Source organism: Artibeus jamaicensis, unplaced genomic scaffold, assembly GCF_021234435.1.
Source record: "Artibeus jamaicensis isolate MK-2021 breed Jamaican fruit bat unplaced genomic scaffold, CSHL_Jam_final contig_548, whole genome shotgun sequence".
NCBI classification, from domain to species: domain Eukaryota; kingdom Metazoa; phylum Chordata; class Mammalia; order Chiroptera; family Phyllostomidae; genus Artibeus; species Artibeus jamaicensis.
In genome coordinates this window covers 19,158,606-19,183,013 of record NW_026521883.1, presented here as the reverse complement: position 1 = coordinate 19,183,013, position 24,408 = coordinate 19,158,606, and the positions used below count along the sequence as shown (strand labels likewise).

General features: G+C 37.0%; 1 protein-coding gene across 6 annotated transcripts in view; it reads right to left on the bottom strand.

Annotated features, from left to right (window-relative positions):
- The window catches only part of ATOSA (atos homolog A), an 88,295-nt gene that overhangs the window by 42,095 nt on the left and 21,792 nt on the right, over positions 1-24,408 (bottom strand). Inside the window, exon 1 of one of the 6 annotated variants that reach the window (XM_053670174.1) lies at positions 19,961-22,515. The exons of 4 other annotated variants lie outside the window; for them this stretch is intronic. In XM_053670174.1, the coding sequence (XP_053526149.1) occupies positions 19,961-19,997 (37 nt within the window). In that variant the 5' untranslated portion in view covers positions 19,998-22,515. Of the gene's footprint in view, positions 1-19,960; positions 22,516-24,408 lie in introns of those variants that run through there. One more of the 6 variants, XM_053670173.1, reaches the window with a different exon arrangement.

Below are 24,408 nucleotides of genomic sequence, written 5' to 3'. Positions count from 1 at the left end.
AGAAGACAATTTAACAGGCAAAAAAAACTATTAAAGCTCAGATGAGTCTTTACTATCTCAAGCCTTAAAATATGGCCTTCTGTGCCAACTTGAGTTAATAAAGTTTATGTTTTATATTTAGTACTTTAATGACTGATAACTATAAAAAGGTTAGTAACTGAAAGAAGGGAGAAATACTATTTCTGTAACATTGTTATTGGACTTGTATTACAAGCCTAAAATTGTTAAGTTACCGTGGGAAGCAGAGTTCTTACAATAACTGACATTATCAAAGTCTACTGACAATAACCTTGTTTCTCATATAACCTCTGCTGCTGTGTTTTTTGGATAAAATTCCCCTGGACTAGACTATTGAGTATCTACAGTACATTCCATATTCGGAAAACATGCCAAGAATAAAAGTCCTAAATGAGCAGTATAGGATATTAGATAATGATGGCTTTTAGCATTCTGTAAATACAGCAGTCTGGGAAATAACAATTTAATGCCAGTCAGAGTTCTGTTTTTAAAGGGACTTGTTCATAGCAAATAGTTGGAAAATAGTTCATTTCCTTCATTTATACTGAAGAAAAGACTGCTGGACACAACTCTCAGGTCTGTGGCTCTGGATCCATCCTGCTGTTTTAATACTAATAGTTATAATGTTATGGTAATAGCTAAAACTTCTTAAACTCTTAGTATGTGCCAAACACTGAGATGAATATTTATCATACTTAATGTTCACAACAATAGTAATAACACATCACACTTTTATACACAGAGTGGTCATCTCATGTACAATTATGTTGTTAATTCATCAATTCTAAGATGCCATCAATTTTAAGACATAAGACTATTTTCAATGAAAAAGAAAAAAAATCTTCCAATTAAACAACATTCCATCAAGTATAAGAAATAAAAATCTAATTTCAAATATTTAAAATGTAGAAAATGTATGTGTTAAAGTCAACCAAATATGGTAACCCTAAAATCATCAGTTTTGTCACATACTGATTCAAATGCAATATATCTTAAGAGACCTGAAAACAAAGTGAGCTAACTAAACTAAATGCTTTTTAGACTCTTCTGAAAAGAAATATAGCCTTAAGAAATGAAATAATTTACCCAACAAACTTCTTAATTGAATTGAGAAAAAAAAGAGCTATAGTGGTGGGTGCTCATACAAGCTGCATTCATACTTTATGCTTATATATTTCTAATCACAATTATTTCTAAAAATAATTTCAAAGTATATGTTTAACAATGATTTGTTAAAGTAAATCTATATTGTAATAATGGGGTGAAGTAAGACTGAATATTTATAGTTACACCATTAAGATCGTGGTTAACAGATAATTTGAATCCTGGCTCTTGCTAATAACTATGTAGCCCAAGGAAACCTATTTAGTCTCTCTAAACTCTTCTTTCCTGGAAAAAAAAAATGGAGGCAATATCTATCTCATGTCCCTGATTCCAGGAGGTAACAGTATGTTGTATTAAACACAGTGTCTGGCATACAGTAAGCACTATTACAAAATATAGAGTTCTACTAATCCTTAATAAGCCAAAAGGTCTTGACAGAAATTTGCAAGAGTTCTAGAATCTTGTGATTTTTGAATCCTAGATGGACTTTGAACAAACAGGTGAGCTTTAAAAACAAACAACAATAATAAGGACAAAAAGCAGAATTCAGGGACCCATCCAAGACTGGGTAATATTCTTCTAAAAGCTCCCTAGCTAACTCTAATGGGCAACCAGGATTGAGAATCACAGTTTTTTTTATTTGAAGCTTAAGGCCAAGCAATGGGGAAAAAATGAGCATATTAGGCAGGGAGTAGGGGAGAAACTAGAAGAAGTAGTAGTGATATTGGCAAAGGAAGAAACGCACTTTAACATATGTATACTGAAATTGTGTTTTTGGGTATAGCCTTGAGTTTGCATATATCCACCTACCCATTATATGTAGCTAGGGCAGAAGTGGTTCTCAAACTGGGATTGTGGACATTCTGGGGGACCTGACAGGTCTCCCTCCAGATTTAACATGTGAGTAGTGAATTATTTTCAATGAAAATCTCAAAAAATAAGCATAAAACTATTGTGGATCATCTGAGTGACCAATAATAAATTGCTTGATAATTTCAGTGTCATGTTCATATTTACAATTATGATTTACTGTTACAGCTTTACTTGTGTTTCAAAGGCATGACTTTAATACTTCTGGACTAATTTATAATAACAAAAACAGAGATGATGCATTTCTGTTGTGTGCAAAATGTCCCTGTGCCCTGGGGTACGAAAATGGTTGACAGGGGATTAAACAACAAGAAAATATTAAGTCATCATATCACAGGCATGCTCAACTCAATTATGTTCACAAATTCTCTCCGGTGAAAGATTAAAGAAATATCAGAAATAAGTCTACACAGGTTACGTAACCTTCCCCCAAAATACATAGAAAATCTGTAGAATTAACAAATTTTAGTCCCATTGCAGTATTGAGTGCCCTATTCAATAATGCCTCTGTGGAGTCAAATGTAGATCTCATTATTGATTTTCTTGAGGTTTTTTTGTAACTTTTTTTTTTAAGCAATTGAAATAGAATTGGCCAAGCTGAATTTTCTGTGTCTTAAGGATTAATGAATACCTGGTTGGTATGTCTCAATATATTGAGCACTGGCCTGCAAACAAAAGGGTCATGTGTTTGATTCCCAGCCAGGGCACAGGCCTGGGTTGTAGGCCAGGTCCCCAGTATGGGGCATATGAGAGGCAACCACACACTGATGTTTCTCTCCCTCTCCTTCTCCTTTCCTTCCCCTCTCTCTCTAAAAAAAAAAATAAGTAAAATCTTTAAAATATTTTATAAATGGTTTAATCCTAAATGTCATTATATAATTTGAAATCACTGAACATATTTTACTCAGCATTTAGAGATAAATGCCTACTCTTCTAAAATTTTTCTACTTTTCAATCAAAAGTTTTAATTTAATTAAACTACTAAATGTGCTGTTTAAGCTTTTTTTTTCTTTTAAGATTTTACTTATTTACTTTTTTTAGAGGGAGGGGAAGGGAGGTAGAGAGAGGGAAGGGAGAAAGAGAGAGAGAGAGAGAAACCACAATGTTTGAGAGATACATAGTACATGGTTGCCTCTCACACGCCCCCAACTTGGGACCTGGCCCACAACCAAGGCACATGCCCTGACTGGGAATTGAACCACCAACCCTTTAGTTCTCAGGCCAGCACTAAATTCACTGAGTCACACCAGCCAGAGTTAAGCTTTTTAATGTTACTGATATGAACATGTTAAAATATGTTAAATAAAATTTTAAAAGATGTAAAACACTATAAAAATACATAATGCTTATGCAGTTATACAGATAGTAATTTTTATAGGAAAAAAAAAGTTAACACATACCCAACTGCACATTTACAGTTATCTTTGGGGCTGTGGGATTGCATTATGGGGAGTCATTTAGTTTCCATGTCTATGGTTACCCAATTTAGCAAATAATAATACAGGATGCCCCATTAAGTTGGAATTCAGTATAGGACATACTTACACTACAAAACTGCATTTATTTGAAATTCAAATTAAACTGGGCATCCTGTATTTTATGTAAAAAAGAATGGCAAAGCAAGCCTACACCTCTAAAGCCTGATTTTAGATATTTATAATATTGCATATGGATTTGCTATGTTATATATGTCTACACAGCAACAGCAAAAATCCCTCTGATAAAAGGCAATCAAGCTTTGTTTCAAACACCATGTACTACTTATGTCTACTTCTTAAAGTTTGCTTCTACTACTTCTATACTACTGCTACTTTGATGTTTTAAATCAAAATTTTCAAAACTGGGAAGGTGGGAATCAAAACAAAGACACATGTGAGATACAAGTAACCTTTAACAACTTTTAAATCCACAGATAACTACAAAAACAGTAGAGGAGGATTACCAAATTTTTATTTTGTTAGATAATTTTAAAAGGCTACTAAAATAAAATGGAGAGCTCCCTAAACAACTAATTACATATAAAACTGTAAGACCTCTATCTTACATAAACTTTTAAAGACAAAACAGGTTATTTAATAACAATTTGAGTATATATAGTAACTGAGGGGAAAATACTGAGTACCATACACCAGTAGTTCTCCAATTTTAATTTGTCTCAGGTTTGTGATAGAATAATAGCCCCCCGCCAAAGATGTCCATGTCCCAATCTCTGGAACCTATAACTTCACCTTCAAGAGAACTTTGCAGATGTGGCTAAATTTACAGATTGGAGACAGGAGTTTTTACCTGGATTATCCTGGTGGAACCAACATAATCACAAATCCTTTTAAAAGAGAGGCAGGGGGTCAGAGAGGAGAGAATATACTACATTGCTAGCTCTGAGGATGGAAGCTGCAGCCACAAACCAAGGAATACAGGAGGCCTCCAGAAGCTAAAAAATGTCAAGGAGACAGCCTTTCCCCTAGAATCTCCAGGGGACCCATTTTAAACTTCTGACCCCCAGAACTGTGAGGCCATAAATTCGTGTTGTTTTATGCCAAAAGTTGTAGTAATTTCTTATAGCAGTAACAAGATCCTAATTCAACCATCATCTCAGAAATTTGTAGAAAGTGTGTATTCCCAGTTTCTATTCCTAGAGATTCTGACTCAGGTAATCTGCGTGTTTAACAAGAAAGCTCTATGCCTCTGATGCAGGTAATCTCTGAACCACACTCTGAGAAATGACACTTTAGATCATACAGTAAAACAAATATCTCACAGGTAAAGAGTCACATCTAAAATAAAATTTTAATGGGAAAAACTAGCAGAATATTCAGTACGTATTTATTTGACCTATGGAATAATGACAAGTTTCTTAACTTGGAAATTAATAGGAAAATATTGGTAAGTTAAACTGTATAAAATCTAAATATTACTGAAAGATAAAAAATAAAAATAGAAATAGTTCTATAAGATATGGTTGACAAAGGGTTACCATTTCTATTATATTATTCTATATGCTACTTTAAGTATTGTTATTTTGAAAGTTAAATAAAGAGAAATTTACATAAGATGAAATAAAGAGTAAACACAGAGAATAATGTTTAATCTCCAGAGATGATATTTAATCAAAGACATACAAATTAAAACCATATTAAAAATCCATGTTATATCTACTGTACTAGAAAAATGAAAAAATTATTTTAATTGCCTATGGAAAAATAGTTTGAGTGATATTATGTCAACATGATATAATTTCCTACAGCCTTTAAAATAATTGTATTAATTGGAAAAATGCAAGATAAAGTCAATTGAGTTAAATGGCAACATACAATTTGATATTTCTTATGATTTTTTCAATAATGCAATAAACATAAAATCGTCTGTAGCTTGTTCAAGTTTGCTTGCTAATGTTGCTAAAATAAGTTGGTTAAAGCTCCTTGCTAAAGTTCCTTCATTTTCAAAAGAGAAAAGGCATTTAATAACCAAAAAATTGAAAGCATGATCTCAAACGACAGTCTCTTTTGAGAAAGGCTGCTGTCTTTGCCACGGACAAATGAAAAGCTGATGTCAGACCAGCACGGGTCTGAGGGCCAGCCTTTGGAAACCTCCACCATTAAGGTACTAAACTGAAAGCTGTTTGACTTCAGCCTCTGTGTGAATAGCAACTAAAAGTCAAACTACTGTTCTATGGAGTCTTTCCCTCCCCCCACCACTACTCCCTCCTCAATCAGCCTGAGAAGCTAATCTATCATTTGAAGGAGCAATGATGGGCAGGGTAAAGACCATGTTCCACAGAAGTGGAAAACTGCCAGTTCAATTCTAAAAAAGGAGGCAATGGACCAGAAGTCTATGAGAATGATAGCTTGCCAAAAAGAAAATGAAATGATGTAATAGCACTGAGAAAGAATACCCACCGGTTCCTTCGGTGGTTCAACCACTTGCAGAAGGCAGACAATGCCATCCTTGTAATCATTTGTTTGTTCAAGTGCATTCATTCATTAACCTCTGCACAAATGTGAGGAGATCAATTATTCAGAATGGAAAATTACAGTTTAATTGTAAATGGCTATTGCAAAGATATCACCTTGCTATATAAGGTCAGTGAAAACAGAAACAATATTTTTGCTCCCTATTTTTGTTCCACAAAGGCAGTTTCATATTATTCTATTTCCCCTCTAAAATGAAACTCTGCCAAAGGCAGTATCCTTTGATAAAGATAATGATCAAGCAGTGGGAGTTAATGCTTTTAATTAATGTTTTATTGGATGATTCTGTGGTTATTATCAACTTTAGTCAGCCAAGTATAGAATATTTCCTAGAACCAGATTAAACTGGTTATAGTCAGCCAATTCACAAATGCAACTACAGTCAATTGAATATAGTTATTATGATCAAGCAATTATTTAATGTTGTATTATTCTAAAATCATCTGTTTAGAAAATAAATGTACCTATCTGCTTTCATAATAAACTAGCCTCAAGACTCACCTGTAAAATAAAGGTGTGAGAAACTAGATGGCTCTTCTAATTTAAACACCTGATTCTATGTGTGCTGATTTTGGTATTTATAAAACAGTACCACCCCAATTATTGTTAGTACCACTCTCACCACGAGCATAGACCAACCTGGGTATATCTAGCATACCACAAACTAAAAATAACAGGGGTACTGATCAGAACACTAAACTTGTCCCACCACAGCTATTTTTGCTTTTTTTTTTAAACTCAAATGTTACAATCATCTATGCCTTCTATCTTCCTCTTGTCCCCAATAAGCTATCAATAGTTAGAGATTGCTTCTGTTAACAACTTCAAATACCTGATCCCTCACCTCTGTGGGGGATCACTGGAACACTGGATACATAAAGCTCAGTAATGAGAAAAAAGATGAAAAGAGGAACATAGGGTGCTTTTTTACCTCACCTCTCATTACTCTCTGTTATGCATCCAATGCTCTGGCCAAACTGATCTACTTATTGTCTCCTAGAGCCACCTCAAGATGTCCCACCCTCTGCAGTATTCCACCAAATCACCCGAGTTCCTCGAGCTCCTCCTGTTTTCCAGCGTGCCCCTCCTGGCAGGCCACACGGCCCCGCCTCGGCTGTTGTAATCCTCTCCAATTACGCCAATATTTTAGACACACCATGGGAAAACATGGCAGTAAGGAGTTTACTTATCATTTTGTGTATGAGAAACTCTCTTAACACTCTTATTGCTTTTCTGGTCTTTGCTAATTTATCAATGATTCCCTAAAATTATAGCCAGTTAACTCAAAAAAATGACTTCAACTAAATTTTAAAAAACTGTATTTTTAAAGCGTCATAACTCTCCATTTATTCAAGTCTTTTCAAAACATTACTTGATAGTGTGTGTGTGTATGTATATGTGTTTTTAATCCTTTCCTCAGGTCATTTTTTTATTTGTTTGTTTTTTGTGTTTAGAGAGAAAGGAAGGGAGAGGGGGAGAGAGAGAGAAACATCAGTGCCAGAGAAAGAAGTATCAACTCGTTGCCTCTGGTAGACACCCAGATGGGGGAATCAAAGGCACAACCTAGTTATGTGTCCTGACCAGGAATGGAACCCTCAATGCTCCAACCAACTGCGCCACACTGGCCAGGGCCCTTTGGTAGAGTTTTAACATTTACTTAATAAAGGCCTTGTATTTCTATTAAATTCATTCAAAATAAGATTTGCTTGTTGCTCTTCTGCATGGGTATTTCTTTCATTGTATTTTCTAACAGAATTTCTACTTTTGTGGAGTTAAAATTTTACTTTTTCCACTTGATTAAAGGTCTACATATTTTTTTTAAAAAGATTTTGTTTATTTATCTTCAGAGGGCAAGGGAGGAGAGAAGGAGAAAAATATCAATGTATGATTGCCTCTTGTGCATCCCCCACTGGGAACTGGCCTGCAACCCAGGCATGTGCCCTGACTGGGAATCGAATCGCTATCCTTTGGTTCGTAGGCCCGAGCTCAATCCACTGAGCTACACCAGCCAGGGCCAGATTTTTAAAAATAGGGTATGAAATAATGAGTTGATCCTTATTTCAGGGTAAACATGTAATTCTTCATTAGGTCTTACCCTAGCTCATCCATAAGGTTCTACTACACTCTCCCATGGCTTTTTTGTTTTAAAGATGTTATTCATTTATTTTTAATCTTTTAATTTACTTTTTAGATTTTTATTTATTTATTTTCAGAGAAAAGGGAAGGGAGGGGAAAAGAGGGAGAGAAACATTGATGTGAAAGAAACATCAGTTGGTTGCCTCTCACATGCCGCCAACCTGGGACTTGGCCTGCAACCCAGACATGTGCCCTGACACGGAATCGAACCAGAGACTTTTTGGTTCACAGGATATACTCAATCCACTAAGCCACACCAGCCAGACCTATACTCTTCCAATGGCTTTTTATTGCTCTTAGAAGAGCTCACTGCAACTTCTGTTCTTCCTTTCTAAAACTTAGCACAAATAAAATCAGCATTTGCATCTTTCTTCTAACCCCTTAAGTTCCATGAGAACAAGCTGATCTGTTGCCCAACACAAAGGTTGGCATGAACCAGCACTCGAATATATGATGAAATAATGAATGGTCAATGTTCTACTACATGTGGTTTTCTTCTTATTTCAGCTCATTTCTGTTTAAAGTGATAAAACTTTTCTGTTACCCTTTCCAGAGAGTTATTTTATTCTTCTCTTGGATTTGATATTTTAATTGCCAACTGTTTCCAAATTTGCCAAAATTGCCAAATTTTTTGAAATTTAAGAAGTCAAAGTTGGAAATGAAATTCTAAAAATGCATCACCTGATACAATGCACTGAACCTAATTTACTGAACTTTCTTTGCTTCCTAAAGCAGATCTTAGTTCAAGTCAAGAGGGTCTAGTTCCCACCCTCTCTTTTGTATTAAAATAGTTTTGTGAGTTGTTTTTAATGGCCTTAATATAATTATCTTAAATAGGACAAGGAAACATTTGTCCTTAAAATAATGAATGATACTGCATTGGGTAATCACCAAATCTCTAGCCTACAGCAAAAACATTTCAGTTGTCAAAAATAAGCAAAGAGCACTTTTTGAGTTGTAGTTTCCAAATTCATTATTGGAATTTCTAGGCCTCCACAGTCTTCTAAGGGATTATAGAGAAAATTCATCATAGTAACATGCTGAGTGCTTATGTGATGAGTTGGGGGCAACTCAAGCTCTAGAAAGAGAACTAAATTTTAAAGGATGGTTAGAAGATAAGAGTGGGAAAGAGAACTATCTGTATCTCAGACTGTCAGCGAAGTGCAGCTGTTCTCCAGAGGCAATGGGAGAACAAGCTGCCTGCAAGTTAAAGACATTATGGAGAGGATATAGATAACCCTAATTCATAGTGATGTGATAAATGATATAGGAAAAGATGAGGGTACTATGGGAATGCTCAGGCAGAAATTCAATCTTGGACATCAGAGAAAGCTCCCAGAGGACATGATATTTAAAATGCAAGAATCAGAACTAGTCAGTGTTATTGAGGAAATTTATCGCTACCCATTTGTTTTGCCTCCTTAAAGTTCAGGCTGCCAGAATTATGCTTTTAGCCATGCCACCATGGACACATTGACACAAATTTAAAGCTGCACAGATTCTATTCATTTCCTGCTTATCTGTGCTGAGCCTATTTAATTTCATTTCTCTGTGCTGTGTGTAAACCATCAGACCTAATTCATCACTGTTTCAGGGCTTAAAATTCCTTAATTAGGAAACATTGTCATTTCACTGTCTTTGTGGAAATATTCCTGATTATATGACCTTATCACTCCACACTCCATGAAGAGAGAACCATGGCACAAAAAGCTGAGAAAATACTGTCACAAAAGAAAACAAAATACTGTCTCTCAAAACCCCAAGTTCTAGATTTAGCTATACAGTTAAAAGACAACTCTGTGCTAAAAAAAAGCAACACTCCACTATTATGGTGCTGTTTTGTTTTGTTCCAGTTTTACTAAGCTCAGTAACTGGCACATAACTTTCCAAAATTATCCCCAAGCTTAACCTAATTTAGCCTTATGTTTTTACCTCATGGGAATATGGTTACAACATAGGCTGGTCCCCCAAAATACACTCTGTCCTTTCAATCTCCTTCCCTCTACCACATTCATGACCCTTACTTCCAAATAATCTCAACATTCATATTTTCCACAGAGTTGTATGCATGAAACTGAAAATTCCTGCAAAAATAAAAAAGTGGATGGAATAGTTGTTTTTAATTAAGAGTTGGGAAACTTGAGCACATAGTACAATTGGTTCTATTCAATTCTCTAAAACAAAGATGGAACTAGCCCTGGCCATGTAGCTCAGTTGGTTGGAACGCTGTCTGCTGGGAACCACCCTGCCTGGTTCCAGAAGCTGTAAACCCCCCATGGCTAAGGCTGAGTGAGCGACCTTGGGACCATAAGCCACAAAGGAGACAAAGCTTATCTCCTTGGCAGGGGTGCCGCCTCTGCCCCTTTTACTTCACCCTGCCTGGCCCCCAGTGCATGATCTGTTAGCCAATGCTGGGTAAGATTCCTCTAGGGAGGGACGCCTAACACAGGCATGATCACAGGGGGCCCCCATGGAAGGACTTGGGGGGCTATAGCAAAAGGGGGTGATGGACCCTCACCCCTCGGCTTTGACATAGCCTGAGTCCTCATTCTGTCTTTGAGAAGTCTCCTAATCTCTTGGCTGCCTTACTTCCCTGCCTGACTTAAGCCTGAAACAGTGACAGAGGGCAGTGCAGCCCTGTGCTGGAAAAGGCAGGTTCCCTGGGGTAATCAGGCCTAGGAAAGAATGCATAAAATCCTATGAAACCTGCTTTGCTAACAATGCTCTCAATTAAATGGTAAGAGTCCAAGCAGGAAATGAGTTTGTTTCCCAAAGTTTTGTAGCCCTTTAGCTAACTGACCTTGACTCAGAATAAGCCCTTGCAGTTCTTTGTATGCTATCTATTGTTTGATCCTTACTGCCTGACAATGATTAACGAGCTTTACCTGTATTCCTGTGCAAATTGAAACCAAGAAAAACCCATTGAGGAAAAGGCTCTTGGCTCTTCTCTGAGAGATCGGCCACCTTTCCTCCCCAAGAAGATCATGTCTTGGTAGATTTATTCTCATCTGTGGCAGCTGGGGGGGCCCTGTGGGCAGAGTCCCCTCACAGTTGTCCAGATACAAGGTTGTGGGTTTGATCCCTGGCATATAGAGGAATCAACTAATAAGTGTATGAATGGGTGGGACAACAGATTGATGTTACTCCCTCCAATTCTCTATAGCTCTAAAAATCAATTGATCAATCAATCAATAAGGACCTGAGACTTATACCCCAGAAACAGTCAGGACTCCCTTGGGGGGAAAAAAAAAGAAGATGGAGGTTTAGGTAGATACACTTTGCCTCCTCACACAACCAAAAGAAGCACAACAAATTTAAAAACAAAAATCAACCAGAACTGCCAGAAAATTGAGCTATATGGAAGTCAAACAACCAAGGAGTTAAAGAAGAAACATTCATACAGACAGGTAGGAGGGGCAGAGACTGGCAGCCTGGGCAGAGAAGGCGCACAACAAGGTGGCTGGAGAATGGGGTGGGCAAGGCAGGGCTGGCAGACTGGGTGGTCCCAAAACTATGTGCAGATAAACCAGGAGGAACAACTGGGGAGCAAGAGAGATTGCACAACCCAGGGTTCCAGCGCAGGAGAAGAGAGCCTCTAAACTTCTAGTTCTAAGAACCTATGGAAGTTGCAGTGGTGGTGAAACTCCCAGCCTCACAGAGTTTGTTGGGGAGACCCACGGGGTCCTAAAATGTACACAAACCCATCCACACTGGAATCAGTACCAGAAGGGTCCAATTTGCTTGTGGGTGACAGAGGAAGTGACTGAAAGCTGGCTGAGAGCCGGGCAAGTGGCATTGTTCCCTCTCAGACCCCTCCCCAACATACAGTGCCACAACACAGCATTATAGGTTGCCCCACCCTGTCTGAACACCTAAGGCTCTGCCCCTTACAATGTAACAGGTGCCTGGAGACCAAGAAATATAGCCCAAATGAAAGAACAGATAAAAACTCCAAAAACAGAATTAAGTGATGAAGAGATAGCCAACTTATCAGATGCAGAGTTCAAAATACTGGTAATCAGGATACTCACAGAAATGGTTGAGTATGGTCACAAAATAGAGGAAAAAGTGAAGGCTAGGAAAAGTGAAGTAAAGAAAAATATACAAGGAACCAACTGTGAAAAGAAGGAAACCGGGACTCAAACCAACCATTTGGAACACAAGGAGGAAATAAACGTTCAATCAGAACAGAGTGAAGAAACAAGAATTTTTAAAAAATGAGGACAACCTTAGGAACCTCCAGGAAAACTTTAAACGTTCCAACACTGGAATCACAGGGATGCCAGAAGGAGAAGAGGAAGAGCAAGAAATAGAAAACTTATTTGAAAAAACAACGAAAAAACTTCCTCAATCTGGCAAAGGAAATAAGACTTCTAGGAAGTCTGGGAAGCTCAGAGAATCCTAACAAAGTTGGGCCCAAGGAAGAACACACCAAGGCACATCATAATTACATTACGCAAAATTAAAGATAAGGACAGAATCTTAAAAGCAGCAAGAGAAAAGGAGAGAGTTACTTACAAAGGAGTTCTCATAAGACTATCAGCTAATTTCTGAAAAGAAACCTTGCAGGCAAGAAGGGGCTAGAAAGAAGTATTCAAAGTCATGAAAGCCAAGGACCTACATCCAAGATTACTCTATCCAGCAAAGCTATCATTTAGAATAGAATGGTAGACGGATAAAGTGCTTCCCAGATAAGGTCAAATTAAAGGAGTTCATCATCATCAAGCCCTTATTATATGAAATGTTAAAGGGACTTATCTAAGAAAAAGATCAAAAGTAGGAACAGTAAAATGACAACTCACAACTATCAACAACTGAACTTAAACAAAAAAACAAAAATAAACTAAGCAAACAACTAAATTGGGAACAGAATCACAGAAATGGAAATCATATGGAGGGTTATTAGTGAGGCGGGGGCAGGGGGAAGAGGAGGAAAAGGTACAGGGAATAAGTAGCATAAATGGTAGGTACAAAATAGACAGGGAGGGGTTAAGAACAGTAGAGGAAATGGAGAAACCAAAGAACATATATGTATGACCCACAGACATGAACTAAGGCAGGAGTGCTGGTAGGAGTGGGGGTACAGGGCAGAAGGGAATAAAGGGGGGAAAAATGGGACAACCGCAATAGCATAATCAATCAAATATGCTTAAAAAATAAAAATGGAAGTAAAAAAAGAATAAAAATAATAAAAGAATTTTTTAAGGGATTAGGTGACATCCACTGAATTTGTCATCTCTACTGCAGAATGAGTGGTAGCCTAAGGCCAAAGAAATATCTTCTAGGTCTCACCTAATAGTCTAAGACTCAGAGATGGCTTGCAAGTCCTGGGTACCTAAACACTGTATTCTAGGCCCAGTTCTTTTGTGCTAGGTTCTCTATCAAAAGCCGATCTACAATACAGCAATGAGTGCTGTAAAATAGAATACACACCAGGGCAAACCTATCTGCAAGACTACCAACATATGGAGAACCCACTGGAACATGCTACCATCTCCCTAAAAACTACAAGACAGCACCTGATGCTCACTACTTAACACTTTGCTTGTATACATATCCTGAAGCCTTTATCCAGTCTGTTTTAAGCCTAAGTTTAATTAAAAAATTAATGTTATTCTCAGACTGAAATCATGTTTAACAAGATTGCTTAACCTGGCTATTTTTCACAAAATTATGTGTATATATACATAGATGCGGGTTTTTTTCTTTTCCCTACCAAGGGAACTGCCAGTTCAGCAGATTCTCAAAAGGGTCAGTACACCAAACTGAGAAACACAACATAGTTACATCTTCTGTTATTTATGTTTGGATTTTTTGATATAAGATAAGCATGCGGTACCCAAAACAAATACACCATTGTAATGCAATCGAGTAAAACCGGGATACTTATTTCTAAAAAAATTCTCCTACCCTTTTTATCAGTTACACAACAGTCTCTTTGCAGAAGCCACTTGGGCAGTACTACTGAATGTGTGGACATGATAGAGAATACAGTATACTTGGAAGAAATTGTCTTGTCTTTACATTTGTTAGTTCTCTAATTCTCAGTAAGCCAAACTGTATCTTCAGAAAATTGGACACCTAAATAATGGAAGTTCATGTAGTAATCACAAAATCTCAGAACTTGATGAAAATAGGAAAAGCAGAATGGGAAGGAACTCAGATTAAACTTCTTTCTCGAAATAACAATATTATGACAGCTCAAAGCAATGAAAATTCTGTGGTCAGTTGAAATTTTGCATACTTATTAAAATGATAAACTAAAGAGTATCTTCTGAACCTTTAGGCTTAGAAGTGTGAATTTTCAAAATTTGGCTCTGCACCATGAAATTTTTTATTCTGGAAGTTCCTATATTTCAAGATACTTACATTGATTATGTATTTGATATTTAATTTCTGGCTCCCAAGCAGCGGTTTATCCCTTGTCATTAATATGGTGGCAAATACAAAGTCACCCTTAGCCCCATTCCAACTGAGGAATTCAAAAGAAAAGTCAGGAACAAGTTACTCCCCAGTAAACATAGCTCCAGTGTACTTCACAACTCTGGTGAGTGAGCTCAGCGTATAAGGGCACTGGTGTGCATGTATTCACACATAAACACATACAACAAAATTAACACTATATTGAACAGCAAAAATGTTTTTTCTGCCTTTTTTTGTTATCTTCCCATTTTTACTCATTATATTCTCACTATTACTATTATCTTTCTTCAGAGATTTAGTCATATAGTTCCCTACAAACCCTGTCCTTCAACCTGACCTGTCTTCTGCCTAAATCCCCATATTTCCATGATCATGAAGTAGTTGTATCTTAGAAAATTGAGAAACCTAAAAGTATACCTGCATAGATGAGAGCTGTCCAAAAAAGTCCAACCATTGTTAATATGACAAGAATGGTTTGCACAACATTAATGTAACCTGGCAGCCAAGGAGTGTGGACTGGAATGCGCCTGTGTGAACAATGATGACTTGCCTGTATTAGTCAGTGGGGGTGGTAGATGCTGTTGAGTGAGCACGTGCGGCCATCACAATCAAAATTACTGAGCAAGCCCTGACTGGTATAGCCCAGTGGATTGAGTGCTGGCCTATGAACCAAAAAGTGACCGGTTTGATTCCCAGTCAGGGCACATTCCCAGTTGGGGATGTATGAGAGGCAATTGATCAATCTATCTCTTGCACACGGATGTTTCTTTCCATTTCTCCCTTCCCCTCTCTCTAAAAATAAATAAATACAATCTTAAAAAATGACTGTGCAAGTAGAGCAATAAATCTGCATTAGGTTCTGCATTAGGCTTGAATATTTCTCCGAGGAAACTACTTGGAAGATTCAGAAGGCTGCAGCTATGGGTAACTGGTAATTGGCAGCTTCAACACAACAACGCACCTGTTCATGTATCAGGTCTCCTGCAGAGGTTTTTGGTGAAACATCAAATCACCCAGGTGACTCAGCCCCACTACAGTCCAGATTTGGTGCCCTGCAACTTCTGGCTTTTCCCAAAATGAAAATCACCTTTGAAGGGGAAGAAATTTCAGACCATTGATGAGATTTAGGAAAATAAGACAGAGCAGCTGATGGCAATTGGGAGAACTGTGTGAGTTCCCAATGTGCCTAATTTGAAGGGGACTGAATCGTTACTGTTCTATGTACAATGTTTCTTGTATCTTCTTCAATAAATGTCTATTTTTCATATCTGCATGGCTGGATATTTTCTGGACAGACCTCTTATAAAGCTCAGGGGGAAAGTGTAAATAAACTATACTGAAAATTTTCAAAATTTTAAATTGTAGAAAAATTTTAAAGAAAAGTGTATTATAATTAAATCTCACATTTTATTGACTCTTAACTCTGTGTCACTAATCTAAGTAGTTCTCATATATTCTTTCAATTTAAACTCCACAATCACTGTAACACCTCTTATATTGGTGAAGAAACTAAGGCTCAAAGAGATGAAACCAGGAACAATATCACAAAGCTAAATAGTAATAAATCTTACAGGATAGATAAGCTATACTAAATCTGAGCCAGAAAAAAAAAACCCAAAAGTCAAAGTATTAAGCAAACAGAAAACAACTTAAATTTTGGTGGCCAAATTAGCAATAAAATTTTAAATAATAGGGACATAGAGAACTGATTGGTAGAGTTCCCTTTTCATACTCTGTATGACAAGAGGCTTATAGCAAAATCTAAAGCCCAACTATGTATGAGTCTTATTTATGTACTCTCTCTTGACAACTTAGTATAATTTATTATTTTAATGTCCCTGGGCTTATCATAGACCTTGTAATTCAAATCCTTTAATGTTCAAAAGTCTTTCAATAAGAAAATTGAGACCAGTTTAGAAAAACAAGAAGATACTTCCAGTTTTTTATTCTACCACTTTTAACTTGGCCTCATCACAAAAGATTATATAATCAAATTCAAGCAATTCTGCAAAGAGCTATATATTTAAAACTCAGGTCTCTGATTTTGAGCTCATCACCACCAAACCATTATTACATGAAATGTTTAAGGGATTTATTTTAGAAAAAGAAGATAAAAACTATGAACAATAAAATGGCAATAAATACATATCTATCAACAATTGAATCTGAAAAGCAAACAAAAACAAAGACAAACAGAGACAGAATCATGGATCCAGAGAGTGTTTTTTTTTTTATGGTTGCCAGATGGGCAGGGGTATGTGTGGCAGAATGGGTGAGGAGGTGAGGGGGTCAGGAAGTACAAATAGGTAGTTACTTACGGAACAGCCATGGGGATGTATGGTACATGTACAGTCTAGGAAACACAGTAGCCAAAGAACTTACATGCATGACCCATGGACATAAACAACGGGTGGGGGAACTGGCTGAGGGAGTGGGGAATGCTGGGTTGAGGGGGGCAAAAGGAGAAAAAACTGGGACAACTATAATAGCAAAATCAATAAAATAAAATTTAAAAAAAGACTAAACTTCCTTGCCTAGCTGACTATGCTAATCAAATCTTTTTTTGAAATTAGAATATAAACTAATGAATTTCTACAAGGAAAAGTCAAAGACACATTGTATCACACGGCATACTTATCAGAATCAAACATTTGGGATAATACTCAAAGTAGAGTAATTTTTAAAAAGACTTCACAGATTTCTAGAGCAAAAGAAAAACATTTTTATCCTTTTCCAACCTGATGTTTTAAATCGCACAATTTTTCTGAAGAACTATAAATGAGATACATCTTACATAATATTGTCTGGTGATTTCAAAATAAACAAAAACAATTTATTTAAAGTAAAAGCAGTTACAGCAACCACTACATCTGATAAACAGAGCACTTCTTTTAGCTACTCTTTTTGAAGTGGCCAAGACAAAAAAGAGATCACTATTTTTTTTAAACAGGCTCACAGACATAGGGAACAGACTGACAGTTGCCAGAGGGGATGGGGGTGAAAGAGTGGAAGGGATTGAGAAATACAGATTGGTAGTTACAAAGCAGCCACAGGGATGTAAAGTGCAGCACTGAGAATATAGTCAATAATATTATGACTATGGATGGTGGCAGGTGGGAACTGGAAACATCAGAGGGCACAATCTGTCAGGTATGACGGTCTAACCACTGTGCTTGGAACTAATACAAAATAATACTGAATGTACACTAATCAAAACATAAAAGTTAAAGTTCTTTTTTAAAAAATCACTATTTTTGAGAACTGAAGTATTTTTCTACTTATAAGCACACAAGTGTGTAACTGATTTAGGTTTAAAGATCTGACATAAAATAAAGCAAAAACTCTGTTGTCAAATAATAAGTAAATTCAGAGTCTTGAAATACTCTATTACTACATTGGATCAAATTATAAACATCCATTATTATCCCAAGGTTTTGATATTGAACAGGAACTTTCATTTATTTCCCAAAAAAAGATTTAGGTGCTGAGCCCAGGAATAAAATCTGGGATTCTTCCAAGACCACTCCTCCTGCAACACAAAGGCCACGCTTTTGTGGGACACTGCAACAAGCCCAACCTTCTGGCCAATAGCACCTTCCTTTACCTTTTGCAGCCTGTGAATGAAATCAGCCTGCTCTTGGAAACCTATCAATTCTTAATAAACCAAAGAGAAAAGAGTAGCAAACCCATTTAAGCAAAACTTTGGTATTTGTAGCTTTATAATTTGTTTAAAAAACAGTAATTGAGGAGAGTAATAGCTCAAACATTGGAAATGACTAGACTGGCCTCCATACCATCAGTTGTTACTTAATGCTCTCAACATACCTCTGTCTCCTATCCCTTCCCTGCCTCATTGCTCCCCGTCAGCAAATAAGTGCTTTAGATTGTAGAGGTCACTAAATCCAAAAAATATAATAGCTCTCTTCATATTGTTATAATTATTATAACTTCTATGAAGTTCAACTTTTGGGCTACACCTACCAACTGGAAAAAATGAGAAATGCCAGAGTCTCTTAAATGTCAGCAACATGTGATGTAACATACCTTTTTAATATTTAAGGACAATTTATTTTGTATATTTGCATCTACTCTAAATTCTTCAAGTATTACACATACCATTAAAAATGATCAGTAATCAACACAAAAGCATGAGATATATTTTGAGTTCTGTTAAAAAAAAGAATTATCTAATCACTTATCAAATAATGCTAACATTGGTTGCTAAGCTTTCCTAATGACAGGTACTTCTTGAAAAGAATATTATTGAAACAAATCCAATTTTAAGATATATTTGTAAAGATAAGAAATGAAGCTTAAATATTAACTTTTAATTTATATTATAGTAATTTTATTTCATCAGATATAAATCACTAAGTAAATTAAGGAGCCACTTACACAACCAGGTGAAACTGAATGAGCAAAAGAAACCTGTTCCTAAAAGGGCAATATGCTAATTAGTTCTCTGTTCTGTTTTAATTAATTTTAAAAAATCATTAGCTAAATCACCTACGTAAACTCTATAATTTCAAAGTATTTAAGAACACATAAAAAAAGCTTTTGTTTATCTAAGACATTTTAAAACTTTCTTATATTCAGTTACATAAACTGGCTTTTCTAAATCCCATAAAACCAAACTGTAACCAACATTCTGTTCAATTATTACAAATATTAAATTAGTAGAGGTTTAATTTAATAAGATTCTACTACATTCTCCTATCATTAACTAATTCAAATATGAAATTATCATATCTAAGAGACCTACTTTAGTTTTAAAATATGATCTTAACCATTTATGATGTCTTGTGCAATAGAATACAACACCAACTTTGCGGTTGGATTACATATACTACCATCCTTTATCTGAATTGCACAGAACTAGTCAACACATCAAATAATTGGGAGACTAGAATTTGAGGTAGCATCTTCAGAAATCCTTTGTAAAACAGTACATCAATTCCTTAAACTATGTCAAAATTCTCACTAAGCTAAATTCTGATAATCTGTCAAATTCATAAACAATAATTTTTAGTTAAAAACATATAACTTATTTTAAATACATTCTCCTTAACAGCTTTTATATTAAAAAATACCTCCTGCCCCCAAATACAGTTAATGCTTCTGCCGAACATTTATTCTCTTTCCAGTATTCTCATTTTTATCTTATTTTCTCCCCTTTATAGTGAGCTCATTGTATTTTGGTTTCTTTTCTTCCTACTCATTGTTCAGATCAGCATTTTAATAATCTCTAAAGCAATGCTGTTCAAAGAAACAGGCTGTATGAAGCTAAATAAAATTCCCTAAGTTCAATGTTTTTCAAAGTGAGATCATTTTTCTTGACCTATTTATTAAAAATCCATGCAAAGCAAACACCACAACTGGTAAACAACTACAGAAAATTGGAAGCTTAAAAATAATGCCGTTAAAAACACTTCATTACACACCTTCTCTGTGAAGCCCTTTGTTTCCACTGAAAACCATACTGGAATCCTTGTATAAAAGAAGTTGCCTTCTGGCTGTCAATTGCTATACAGTCAGTAACTGAGGGATCCAGATGTCTGCAGTGGTTAAAACGTTCAGTGGTGGGTGCTGATTCCGCTTTCCCTCTAAGGTTTTTCACAAAGGCAGCAGAGTAAGAGTGCACATAGCAACAGCACTCACAGCTGATTGGACAGAGGGTGTGCTCAGCCGCCCCTGCTCGCTAGGTCCACTACGGCTTCCTGTCTACTTGGCAGCACTATCCTGTTGTCTTTGCTCCTCTCACCAACTCAGCTGTGTTTAGGCAACTTGAAAGGAAAGAACAGTAGAGCCATAATGACAGAGTATCTAGCATGAACCCCTAAAATGTGTGTCTCTGGGTGCTTTTAAAAAGAGAAATTTGTAAGGCAAACATTTCAGTCAGTGTTTCACATAAAACACTGGGGACAAAGAGGGTGGTAGAAGGAATTGATTTATTACTTTGCATTTCAAGTAAATCAGGTTCTACCAAGGGACACCCCCTGAAAACACAGAAATACAAAATTTTACAACAATTAGAATAAAGCATCAAACTCCATCTACCTAGAACTATGAGTTACTTTACAATAAACTTCACAATTCCTAGGAAAGCATGAGCCATTAATTAAAGTGGGTGAGGGCCTAAAACAGCTCCCCCCGAATTTATGCAGTACCTTTATGACAGCGAGAAAAATTGAGGTTAACAGATTGATTAGACAAAGATTTAAGAAGGAAAAACAGTCAGTTTACTTAGTAAACTCTGACCAAAATGAAAGATTTAACTCAATATTGGCATTAAAATATCTCTTCTTAGTGGTGAACACACAATACAATGTACAGATGTAGAGTTGTACCCCTGAAATCTATATAATTATGTTAATCAATGTCACCCCAATAAATTCAGTAAAGATAACACTGAATAAAATTTTTTAAATTTCAATCTTTTCTTACATAAAACAACATTTTTAGCCTGAATGCCCTTATTTTACCTATCATAAAATTATCTGGAAATACAGATATAGTTTTTTTTCAGGTTTCAAGTACTGGGCTCCAATATACCCATCTGTATTGTCTCCACAAGCTTTAAGAACAACAACAGAATCTCTCCCCAGTTTACAAAGATGTTTGGGCAAGTTAATGCAGGTAGTAGGAGATAAGCAGATATGAAGGATCAGAAAAAAAACTCATTAGCAGGAGATACTTCCCCAGAACATCACAAAGATTAGAATAGTGTTTTTGAAACTTTTAAAGCAATGAAACCCTTTTTACTTTAATTCTTCCAATAAAATGCACTCACTGTTAGTGATGGCTTTAGGATTTTTATATGGGGGAGGTTAGTGGCAGTAGGCAGAGGCTACAGCAGAAACACAGTGTTATTATTACTCAGATCTTATTCTGGAGTTCTTAGGGGTTAAAAAGCAGGGGCTGATGGAAACACTGGCTCTATTAAAGCACCCCATGAGTGTCACGAGGCTATTTTTAAGTGAGACGTCACTGCGGTTTTTTGTATGAGCTCCAGAACCCATGAGATTTTTACCCCTGAAAAAGCTTTTAGGATCCCTGGAGTTCTAGAGCAGTGATTTGCAACCCGTGTGCTGCAAGAATTTTTAAAACATGCAATACCTGATTACTTAGTCAGGGGGACTGACCTGTTTTCCCTTAGAGTGTCAAAGATAAAAATAACAACAGCCAAAACAACAAGCCGTTGGTGTGGATGAACCAAAATTATACCTATTCTTTTGTGAGATTAGCAAAAACTATCTTTTTGTGTGCTGCAGAATTTTAGCCATTAGTTTATGTGTGCCGTGAGATGGAAAAGGTTGAAAATCTCTATTCTATAGTATACAAGTAAGAGTACACAGTGTACATACTGTAAAAGTTAAGCCTCATTATTACATTAGCATAGAGAAAGAACCTGATCATTGGCTTCACAATTAGCAGGAGAGAGAGCTGCTAAGCCCTCTGAGAAATAGCTAGAAGAAAGATGTGTTTGGAAGCACAATAAGCCCATGAGATAAGTGACTCAGAGAAAGAATGGCACAGTAGACAAAACCAAGATTTGGGAGTTAGGCCAATCAACCTGGGTTCAATGGCTAATCTGTTATTTGCAAAATGTTAAGACCCTATATAAATTACTGAAGCATTCTGAGCTTCAGTTTTCTTAGCCATAAAATAGGGCTGCTGTGAAGGCTAAAGGGTGCTCACTGCCAGCCAGACTGGACTTTTGCTGACTAAATACCCTTCAACTTCTCTGCAAATACTATTTCTCTTCCACTAGGAGTGGTCTCCCACAACCCGTTCAATTGATGTTCTCAGCTTAAATTTCTTCTCCCTGGTCAGCTTTAATCTAGATCCAAGACTAGTCAGGATCCCTATACTTTTTTCTTAGTACTTGGCTCATAGAATGTTAAGTAATTATTTGCAAAATGACTGGTTTAATAAAATTCTCTTCCTTCATCACACTGTTAGTACTTTATTTTTTAAAATATATTTTATTAATTATGCCATTACAATTGTTTTATTTCCCCCTTCATTCCCCTCCACCCTGCACACCCCCTCCCCCACCATTCCCCCCTTTAGTTTATGACCACGTGTCTCAAGTTCTTTAGATTCTATATTTCCCCTACTATTCTTGCCCTCCCTGCTATCTATTTTCTACCTACCGTCTATGCTACTTATTTTCTGTACCTTCTCCCCCCTTCTCCTCCTCCCACTGACCTGTTGTGAACCCTCCATGAGATCTTCATTTCTATGTTTCCACTCCTGATCTAGCTGTCCTTTTAGTTTGCTTTTGTTTTAGGTGTGGTTGTTAATAACTGTGAGTTTGCTGTCCTTTCACTGTCCATCTTTTTTATCTTCTTTTTCTTAGCTAAGTCCCTTTAACATTTCATATAATAAGGGCTTGGTGATGATGAACTCCTTGAATTTGATCTTATCTGAGAAGCACTTTATCTGTCCTTCCATTCTAAATGAAAGTTTTGCTGGATAGAGTAATCTTGGTTGTAGGTCTTTGGATTTCATGACTTGGAATACCTCTTTCCAGCCCCTTCTTGCCTGTAAGGTCTCTTTTGAGAAATCCACTGACAGTCTGATGGGAACTCCTTTGTAGGTGATTGTCCCCTTATCTCTTGCTGCTTCTAGGATTGTCTCCTTCATTTTAATCTTGGCTAATGTAATGATGATGTGCCTTGTTGTATTTCTTCTTGGGTCCAACTTCTTTGGGACTCTCTGAGCTTCCTGGATTTCCTGGAAGTCTATTGCCTTTGCCAGATTGGGGAAATTCTCCTTTATTATTTGTTCAAGTAAGTTTTCCACTGGTGGCTGTTCCTTTCCCCCTTCTGATACCCCTATAATTCGGATGTTGGAGCATTTAAAGATGTCCTGGAGGTTCCTAAGTCTCTTCTCATTTTTTTGAGTTCTTGTTTCTGTTCTTCCTTCTGGTTCACTCCCTTGATTTGAGTCCCAGCTTCCTCTTCATCACTATTGGTTTCCTGTGCAATTCCCTTCATTTCAATTAGTTTAGCCTTCATATGTTCCTCTAATTTGTGACTAAAATCAACCAGTTCTGTGAGCATCCTGATCACCAGTGTTTTGAACTGTGCATCTGAAAGTTTTGCTATTTCTTGTTCGCTTAGATTTATGGGCTCTGGGGCTTTGAGATCTTCTTGAGCCATTTTTGGTCTGTTCGTGCCTTAGGTGTTTACCAGGGCGGGGTGCCCAGGTTGCTGGGTTGTGATGCTGTATGTGGGGGCGGGGTCTGAGCGGGGAATTGGCGGCCCCCTCTGCTGCCTCTTGCCACTGGGGCCTGCGTGGTCCTGTCATCTCACTGTCCCCTCCCTCGCTGGTCTATCTATGCACGAATGCAGGACCACAGTCAACCTGCAACCCTGCACCCTTGCTGGGTACGCCGGTTGCTCACTAGGTCCGCCCATTGCAACCCCACGCCTGGGATCCACGCGCCTTAGTCCATCTGACCGAGTTTTTCTGTGTAACCCTGCTCCACCAGCTGCTGGCTTTGTCCCTCTTACCAATCAGGCTGAAGAACTGGTTGTTATCAGACTTCCAAAAAGTTTTATTTTTTGTGTTCTGGCTGTGTTTTCTGTTGCTAATATTCTGTTGTCTCTCAACTTGGTTGTGGGAGAAAGCACGGCGTCTCCACCTACGCCTCCATCTTGGTGGAAGTCTCTCTGTTAGTACTTTAAAGAGAGGCACTATGTTTGCCTACAATATTGCTTACCAGCACGATGATTGATTTATACACATATACTCTTTGACTTGACTTCACAACTACAGGAGGTAAATAGAACAAGGATCATTATTTGCATTCTTTGAATAAGAAGGAACATAAATAGAGGACTCATGGGCATGGACAATGGCAAGGACTGACTGTGGGAGT